The 10,487-nt window shown below is 35.0% G+C and overlaps 1 protein-coding gene across 2 annotated transcripts in view; it reads left to right on the forward strand.

Moving 5' to 3' along the window:
* LOC121862275 (cyclin-D-binding Myb-like transcription factor 1) overlaps positions 1 to 7,224 on the forward strand; it is a 29,573-nt gene extending 22,349 nt beyond the window's left edge. For both annotated transcript variants that reach the window (XM_042360396.1, XM_042360397.1), the window contains exons 8-9: positions 5,080 to 5,329; positions 7,052 to 7,224. In XM_042360396.1, coding sequence (XP_042216330.1) covers positions 5,080 to 5,329; positions 7,052 to 7,207 — 406 coding nt within the window. In that variant the 3' untranslated portion in view covers positions 7,208 to 7,224. The remainder of the gene's footprint in view (positions 1 to 5,079; positions 5,330 to 7,051) is intronic.
* Positions 7,225 to 10,487: the final 3,263 nt, after the last annotated feature.

The following is a 10,487-nucleotide window of genomic DNA, read 5'->3' on the forward strand; positions in this document are numbered from 1 at the left end:
AGAAAAGCCAAAACGCGAACACTCTTTTAGGAATCACTGTACTTGTGGCCACCAAACAGCTCAGGCAGGTCATGCACTTAACCACACCATGCTCTCCACTCACGGCCCAGTGGTCACACTGATCACTGATGCACTGTACCAGCATTTACTAACATCATTATTTGAAACTAATCATATTGTAGTATAATAATGGAAAAACATAAACAGTTATTTAAAAAACAAAATTTTTTACAAGTAAATAAAAAATGTTATACAGTATTTTGCTGAGGTCGGCAACACCCGCATTGCCAGCCTCTCCCTGCTGTCCCAGCATCTGCCCGCCCTCACGCAGGCAGCCAACCAGTCCTCTTCCACCCACATTCCTCCACTGACAAAAGACACAAATGAATTGTCAGTCTTCACCACATCTCGAGCCATAGCTCATACCACCTTAAAGCTTGTCCAATAAAACTGTTTTTTCCGTTAAGGCCATCACTATTCTTGATCTCTTGGTCACTTTAGAGTCTTTGCTAGTAATATTTGCCTTTGATGAGGCTGGCTTACGTCCCAGAGCCATGTGGAATGCACGTGGGAGGACAAACAGAAGAGGTAATCACAGTACGGTAGGCATGTGTGGACTGAGGCTTCTCAGAGCAGAGGGTGTCTGAGGCGGGAAAGGGTGGCTTCTGTTTGCCGCACCGCGAAATTTAAATTTTTGTTTTTAAAGGATATTTTATAGGGGGGAAGTATACTGTACATAATTTTTTAGTAAAAAAACGCGAATGGTCAAAACCGCAATAAAAAAAAACATGAAAAACACGGGATTACTGTACAGTCATGCGCCGGTTAACGTCCTAGATACGTTCTTGGAAACGTGACGTTAACCGAAATGGACATTGTCCGATCATCACAAACTTTTTATTTATACTTACGTGTATGTGGAATACTGTATACGTACATATACACTTTTACTCTTAAATCACTACTGTAGTGTGATACAGGTGATTAAATTTTATCTCTTATGACGTTTATATTAAAATTATTCACTGTTTTACAAGGATTCCAGCAACGCCAGCAGATAGGGGAGAGAGAGGGTGCGAGGGGGCGTGGGGGGAGGGGAGGTAGTACGTTTGACAGTTGGCACAGGCCCAGGTCTAACGTGTGTATATTTATCAGTTCTCAGGTGACTAAGGTTCTCTCTTATAAAAAGCCAGTGAAATGACCTGGGTGAATATAATTAACATAGCTGGGATTCTTGTAACATACTGATTAATTTGAATATAAACATGCTATAATTTGCACTAGACAAAACAATTTTAGAACCGTAATCAAATTAGTACATGTGCAGTCCAGCTTTGCACGAATTTATTTTACGTTTATTTTAGTATGGTGTGTGAATGTAAATGGGTGAAAATAAATGTAGAAATTTGTGTAAATCTACCCAAAAATACAGTTGAAAAACTTTTTATAAAATGTACATTGTACACTAATGTACTACATTTTTTATATCTTGAGCAAAATATATGATGCTTATATTCAAATTAATCTCTGTCTTGCAAGGATTTCAGCAATACAAATTATATTATCATAACTTTAGTCTGAGATATTATATAAAATAAACATAAAGAAATCACCAATTTTTTATCTTGAACACGAGGATGGCGGGAAGGGGGGGAGGGAGGTGAGGTGACAGAATGTCTGGCGTTTGTTTGTTTGTTTATTTATTTGAGATATGATTTGACAGTTGGCGCTGAAGGCCTGCCTGCCTGCGTGTTTATTTATCATTACTTAAGAGTGACTAAGCTCTTTTCATAATTTTCCACCCAAATGACCTGGGTGAATATAACTTTCATTGGAGGGATTCTTGTAAGATAGTAATTTATTTGATTTTTTTTTTTTTTTTTTCAATTTAAATTTTAATTGTTTATTCCTTGATAGAGGAAGCAGGATCCTAGTGCTGTCACTTGGTACCCCTGTACCATAACACCAGAAGCAACTAGCCAGTGTCACAAGTATATACAGTCATCCCTTGGTTATTGCGCCTAATTGGGACCCCGCCGATAACGAAAGTACAGAACCTATGGGATTTATTCTAATTGGTTCCAGGCACCCAAGACCCAACCCCAAGTTTCCCATTTTACGACCATTTATACCCACTAAATATATATATAATGTTATGGTAAATATCATAAACACACATAGGCATGGCTAGGTTTATTACAAAGTGATGAAAAGGGTACGCTTAATACTGTAGTCCACAAAACATGTAGCTATGCTTTTTTTATTTGGTCCCCCATCATACGAGTCCGTTTTCTCTCACATCAGGACGCCTGAGTCCTCCGTTTTCTCTCTTAATCTTAGAGTGCACCAGAAACTTTACTATTTTTAGTAATGCCACAGAATTTGAAATTGCAACCCCAATTGCAACTGGGGTTGCAATTGTTGAGGCAACTAGATATGTCTGATTACAGCAAATGTGTTATTGTCAATTTGTAGGTGAAAGATTTTATCCTCAATAGATGTAGGTTAACATTTCACCTGTAGGCAAATGCTTAAAAAAAGCCTAAGTAAGGAAGCATATTCCTTTAACACATAATATCTGACCAGTATGGGGAGGATCATCGTGTCTCCGTCAGGGGGTCGTGGAGTGGTGGTCCAGCAGGCGTCACTTTGGGGGGGGGCACGGACGTATATGCGATCGGACGTTGTTCGGTCGGACGTTAACCGGCGCTTGACTGTATATGGTGCTATTATTGTGTTTCTTGATATGTTCGTACAGTAAAACCTTGATTAAATGGATTATTAAGGGGAAAGAGGTGTCTGTTGATGCCAAACTTCTGAGAAATTGAAGTGATATTTTCGTTAACATATAACTAGCTTATATACATACTGTATTTCATTACTGTAAATATTATTGTAATAAACCCATACTGTGTATAATGGTTATCATTAAACAATTAACCTGTATACAGTTATATAAAAGCTCTCAAGTAATAAACAACAGAAAAGCCATGAAATCTAAAAGAACTGCATTACTCTCCAGTCTGATGGGTAACGCAGCCGGTAATAGAGTGGCTGGTTACCCATCTCCCAATGCGCTCTATTGGTACACTCACAAATTAATTATCATACAGCTTTCATTATTTCCAGCAAATGTGTCCAGACAATATTTGGTCCGTTAAACTGAAGTATTTTAAATCTGAAACCCATTAAACTGAGTCCCTTTAAATCAAGGTTTTACTGGACTTCCATTTAACATTTTATTCTTTCCACTGATTCATGGTGGAAAATCCAGAATTGGATAAGCAAGAATACTGAGGTAAAAAAAATCTGCATTCTTTTTGCATATTTTCATTACATGTATTTCAGTACTAAAGAAAAAATATATTCAAATATAGAACTGTATATTGAATTTTTTTTTTTTAATTTGGGGATTTTTGTTTGTAAATCAAAATGTGGGACAAAATTATTATTTTTTTAACTCCGAATTTCCATAACTGATGCTTTGTAAATCGGGGTATACCTGTACAGTACTATTATAGTATACCTTGGCAACCATTTTGGAGTGACTTGTGCATACTGTATGTGATCCAAAACTTGTAAAGGTTCCCTGATAAACTCCTCAGTCTGTAACTCCTACAAATAATGGGGTCCTCTGTATCTACTCCAGGAACCCATACAGTGTACAGTATACCCTGTATTTAATAAAATTCATGAATTTATATTTTGACAAAAGTTGTGGCCAGCAATTGGTCGCTGGTGTGGGATGCACATATAAAAACCACTACAAAAGGCAAAGTAAATACATTATGATGGAGATATACATGTTCAAGTTATGAAGAAAAAAAAAATTGCATTAAATGTTTACATAATGTGACATAAGAGTATTGACAATTGCATATTGTGATGCACTTGCATCATCTGCTACAGTAAGCAGGGAGATTGCCAGCTGCAAGATAATTTAACCTCATATTTTGTCACTAGTTTTGTTACTTCACTAGTTTCATCTTCACCAAACTTCCTTTAGTACTTAGATACATGCTGCCACAGGAAAAAAGTTGTGACTGTATTTGCCATGGGAAGAAGGCCAGTGACCTGTGTAGGACCCCTCCATTGTTCTTGATACTGTAGTCTCGTTTAGGGCTATTGTGAAACCTAGTACTGTTCTCAATTCCACAACTTGAGGTGACAGACTGTGTGCAGAAGTATACCCTTATATTCATCCTGCATGATATCTTGGTGAGTTTGAAGTTATGTCCCCCTCAAGTTGGTGGTATGTATGACCATGAAAAATTTATCTGGGTTCACATTTTCTATCCCTTTCAAGATTCTGAATGTATCTATGAGATCTTTCCCATTGTGTCTTGTCTGAAGAGTTGCTAGACCTAAGGATAATCAAGATGACATAGTTCTGGAATCATTATAGTCACTCTTTGTTGCCTCCAGCCTCTCAACTTGTTTGAGCATTTTTTCCATCTTTTTGTTAATTTCCTACTCCTTTGATTATTTATTTAGCTTCTATAAACATGAACCATCTGCAGAGTCCCATGATCATGAAGAGGAGATTGATCTTGAAATCCATTTTATGATCAGAGGTGAGAAAATAGCATATTTCCTGCAGTCATCCGTGTGGTGAGGAGAGGGAGGAAAGAAGCTAAATAGAGGGGTTGAAGGTTCAGTTTGCCTATGGTCAAATCATGTCAGATTTATGATTCTTTTGTGAGCAATCATCTTGGTACTGTTGTCATTTGGCTTTTGAAGATGAGATCTACATCAATTGGAGACTCATTTTAGTTACAATTGATAGATCCAGATATGGTTGTAAAGGAAAATATGTGAGCAGTAACTGTTGCTATGCTTTTGGAACATGATAACAGATAGTTCTTCATGTTAACTAACATGACTTCATTTTTACAGTACTGTAATCCACTTGCTCACCTCTGAATGTAATAGTTTTGTAGTAAAATTACCCTTTTTAAATATTGTACTGTATAATGTATTGTATTGTAGGTGTAGTGACATTGTATACCCAGTACAGTATGTTATGTGAGTCAATTACACAGTACGTAGTCAGAAAATATGAATTATTCTTCATTACAGAATATATGATTACCACAACCACATTGGCAAATATTCCTCTGAGGAGGTTAACAAGCTGCGTGAACTGCGAGTGAAACACGGTAAAAACTGGCAGGCTATTGCAGCCCATCTCGGCCGGTCAGCTGCTTCTGTAAAAGATCGTTGTCGTCTTTTGAATGAAAACTGCAATAGAGGTGCCTGGTCAACAGATGAGGAAGATCGCCTTGCAGCAGCTGTTTATGACATGGCTCATGTGCTGCCAGGAGAACAGGTAATGGTTCATACTGTACAGCTTTTTTATCATAGTTTTTGTAACTTTTTAGAACAAAGGCATCTATTCATAATGTGCACAAATACCGGTAAATGTATACAGTGGTCCCTCGGTTAACTAGCGCCTCGGTTAACGAGATTTCGGTTAACGAGTTACCTTCCATAAGATTCTTAACTTTGGTTAACGAGCAATCCCTCGATTAACGAGTTTCTTACGAGCCGTCCTCCACATTCTTTTAGCTTGCATTTGGCGGTCCACCAGCTGTAGTATTAGTCCGCCAATACAGTAATCGGTTCTAGGGCTTAAATTCCTTACCCTTTTAATAAATATCAAGAAGTTTATACTATTCAATAATTTTAAAAGTTAATATTAAATTTTTTAGTCATTTTAACAATTATTGAACATAATTGAAGGCAGGGTCACTAGTTTGTGGCACGCCATCCAGCCTGCCAACACAGCATACAGGCGTCAGTCTTTTTGTCTTTTCAGTGGAGGTAACATCTTGCTTGAGACTCTCTTCAACTAAACGCTTTTTTTCTGTGTTTACAAGCAAATTATTGGTTATTTTGAAGTTTATTTAACATATTGACAATATATAATGCAGTGCAGTGTTGATTTAAAGAAAATAATCTTGAATTACACCAAGAGAACTAAAATTTTATGGGTGAAATGGAGCCATGGGGTGACTTCTCTTCCACCCCAATGCCTTCTCTTCTCCCTTCTCCTCCACCCCCATTCTAATTCCCATCATCATTCAGGAGCCTTCTACATACACACCTCAAAGTAAGTGTACCTTTCTCCCTTTTTTGTTGAATTTAGGCAATTTTCGGTGAGTTGGAACCAATTACCCAAAAACCCATTGAAACAATGGTTTCGGTTAACCGAGGGACCATTGTATACATTACCTGTACAGTATAGGGTGATACATGTTTCATATATCTGAGGGTGTATACTTTTTTATGGGGATTAGCCCACCTGGGCACAGGTCAATGACCCACATTGGAGCCTGGAGTGGATGAAAAATAAAAAAATAAGTAAATTTAATAAAAATAAGTCAAAGAATGAATACATAAAAACAAATTAAAAAGAAAAAAATAGATCAAGAGTGAGAAACGATATGTATGTTGTGTTGTCAATAGTAAGAGAAACAATTGAGACCCTGCAATTGTGTGTAAATGAGGCATAAAGTCAGATCAGCAACCTGGGACTTGGTCACAATTTTTGTGATGCCATATAGCAGCAGGGTCTACCATTAGACAACACATTATGCTTCCAATATTCTCCCAGGCGGTAGTACCTCTGTTTGGTAGCTGTTTACTATCTACTACTTGAAACAAAAGTAATATAAGTCCTTGTAAATATCGGTAAAGAAAACTATAGGTTTCTACCTGGAGCATTCAAAGACCTAGAGGAATTGTGAGCTAAAGTACATAATAAAAAAGTGAAACTCTTAAATATTTTATTTTCATTTTATACAAATACACAGTTTGATACAGTACATTTGCTTCATTAAAGTTAATGTTTTTAAAGTTAAAATTTTTCCTTCTTCTTGAATGCATAACTGGGCATACTCTTCCCAATATTGTTCTGTACTGATTTTGAGGAAGCTCCTTTTATTCAGAATAGATTTAGACCCAAGCCACTTGATGAAAGTGGGATTTTATTGTATCTAAGATTTCACTGTTGTTGTAAAATATTTTTAATTACTACTTAATAATCCAGGTAACAAGTGGAATCTCATGGGGTGAGGTGTCTGACAGAGTGAGGACACGGTCAGAAAAACAGTGTCGCACCAAGTGGCTTAATTTCCTCAACTGGAAACGCACATCTGGGGTAGAATGGAGCAAAGCGGATGATGTACAGCTCATTTGCAGGTAACAAAGTAATACAGTAGTTACTTTTTGCTTTCTAGAAACTTTCCCTTTAGGGCCAGAAAGGTCTTTCAGGATGCCTGTTTCTGTGGTGTACTGTATACAGTAGAATGTAGTGCAGTACTCGCAAACAGTTTAAGTCAACTTTCCTCTTACACAGAATGACATCCCACTACGGTATATATGAGACATTATTAGAAGTTAAGCACTTTATTTAAGATCAGGAAGTTGGCTGTGTGCCTCATATATATATATATATATATATATATATATATATATATATATATATATATATATATATATATATATATATATATATATATATATATATATATATATATATATATATATATATATATATATATATATATATATATATATATATATATATATATATATATATATATATATATATATATATATATATATATATATATATATATATATATATATATATGTTGTTTCCTTTACCCGTGACCACCAACCGTTGTGTGCTATTTAAAGATTAGTAGGGTCATTACCTAATACCTGACCATTGTGGACCTGGTCTCACCCTCCTCTGTATATATACACCTTGGTTTGTATTTCTCTCTCTAGTCTGTACTCACCCCTGAAGATGTGAATTACACGAAAGCGCTTGGGAACTTCGTGTTTTCTTCTTTCCTTGTGGTTATCAGCATATACCTAGATCACGCACCTACAGTGATTTACTTGCATATATATATATATATATATATATATATATATATATATATATATATATATATATATATATATATATATATATATATATATATATATATATATATATATATTTTTTTTTTTTAATTATTTTTAATATGAAAGGAATTGGGATAAATGTAGGATTGAATCCTGAAATCCCACTTATTGGCTTGCGAGCATGATGGGTGTCTCATTTTAAGAAGCACACTTGACACGTGGTGATGAGCCTTTTTTGTCACTTCAATAAATTAGTACTGTATATACTGTTAAGTATATGATCTGTTAGTCCTTTCACTCTGTCTAATGCCTGGTGGATCAAGCTACCCTTTGTCCTTCCTTGGATTAGTGGATTGGTCATATGTAATTGGAATTAAAAAAGATGAACTTATAGGAAGACTGTAGAATTAGTTCGGTGATTTCATTGAATCAAAAGCGTTTATTGTCATAGGAGCCACCCAACTAATGTTGTTTATATATCTTTATTTTGTTTCTTGTCAGATTTAGTCTTTCAGATGTAACATGCTGTTTTTATTATACAGTATATATATATACAAGTATATATATATATATATATATATATATATATATATATATATATATATATATATATATATATATATATATATATATATATATATATATATATAATATATATATATATATATATATATATATATACATACATACATACATACATGGACTTGACAACTTACCCCCTTATCCGAAATCCTTGGGACCAGATGCATTTCGGTTTTTGGAATTTTTCGGTTTTCAGAATTTTTTTTTTTTTTTTTTTTTATACAGGGATCAGCCCACCCGGGCACAGGTCACTGACCCACATTGGGGCCTGGGGGCTAAAATATAATATATATATATATATATATATATATATATATATATATATATATATATATAATATATATATATATATATATATATATATATATATATATATATATATATATATATATATATATATATATATATATATTATATATATACAGTGGTACCCCACTTAACGCGGTCAATTGAACCCAGAGGGTCCCGCGTTAAGTGAAAACCGCGTTAAGTGAATAACAGAACATATGGGATTAATTCCAATAGAACCCAGCCCGACCCCCAAACTCCACTTTTTGACGACAAATAACTATGTTGTAGTAAAAATAACATCTTAATTTTATGATGGTACATGCACACAATTAATACTTAAGAGAAATACAGTCGCCAAGTTAATGTCCATTCAAATAATGGACTCAACTCCCTCCCCCTCTCACACTACAGTACACAGCCAGCTAACAGATGGTCGGTCGGTCCCTCCCTCCCCCCCCCCACCCCCCACCAACCGTCCCAAGGAGATGTGTGGGATAACCTCAAACTAAAGTTAGGAAAATATAATTGACATTGCTGGATTCCTTGTAAGACCAGGAATATTTTGAATATAAATGTCATATATTTTTCACAAAAGATAACATACTTACTCAGATTAAACATTTTATCTAAAAATTGTATGTTTAATGCAAAAAATATGTTGTTTATATTCAAAATGATCACCAAATTATAAGAATTCCAGCAATGTAAATTATATTCTGGCCGGATAATTTGTATGAATTTTATGAGCTAAAACAAATATCTACAGTTAATAAAAAAAAAAATATATTCTTCAACACTATCTGTCAATCAAAGTACCCCACCTTGCCTCCCCCCCTCTTCCAACCGCGCGGTCAGTCCCAACCCTCCCCCCACCCCCCACCAATCCTCCATTCAGTATTAAATAATACCTCAGATTAAAGTTAGGATAATATAATTGACATTGCTGGATTCCTTGTAAGACCAGGAATATTTTGAATATAAATGTCATATATTTTGGACAAAAGATAACATACTTACTCAGATTAAACATTTTATCTAAAAATTGTATGTTTAATGCAAAAAATATGTTGTTTATATTCAAAATGATCACCAAATTATAAGAATTCCAGCAATGTAAATTATATTCTGACCGGGTAATTTGTATGAATTTTATGAGCTAAAACAAATATCTTCAGTTAAAAAAAAATAATTCTTCACCGGGTAACAGATGGTCGGTCGGTTGGTCCCTCCCTCCCCCCCACCCCCCACCAACCGTCCCAAGGAGATGTGTGGGATAACCACTAAATTTTAATAAATAATACCTCAAACTAAAGTTAGGATAATATAATTGACATTGCTGGATTCCTTGTAAGACCAGGAATATTTTGAATATAAATGTCATATATTTTGGACAAAAGATAACATACTTACTCAGATTAAACATTTTATCTAAAAATTGTATGTTTAATGCAAAAAATATGTTGTTTATATTCAAAATGATCACCAAATTATAAGAATTCCAGCAATGTAAACTATATTCTGGCTGGGTAATTTGTATGAATTTTATGAGCTAAAACAGGCAGTCAGGCAGGGTGGCGGGTGGGGGGTGGTGCGAATCTAAAAATAGCTCTCGAGCCGGACACTCACCGCGTTGCTGTGGAAAAATCCGCGTTAAGTGAAAGTTCAGCTTTGGCAAGGCACCGCGTATATGCGAA

Source organism: Homarus americanus, unplaced genomic scaffold (assembly GCF_018991925.1).
Source record: "Homarus americanus isolate GMGI-L3 unplaced genomic scaffold, GMGI_Hamer_2.0 scaffold31037, whole genome shotgun sequence".
NCBI classification, from domain to species: Eukaryota; Metazoa; Arthropoda; class Malacostraca; order Decapoda; family Nephropidae; genus Homarus; species Homarus americanus.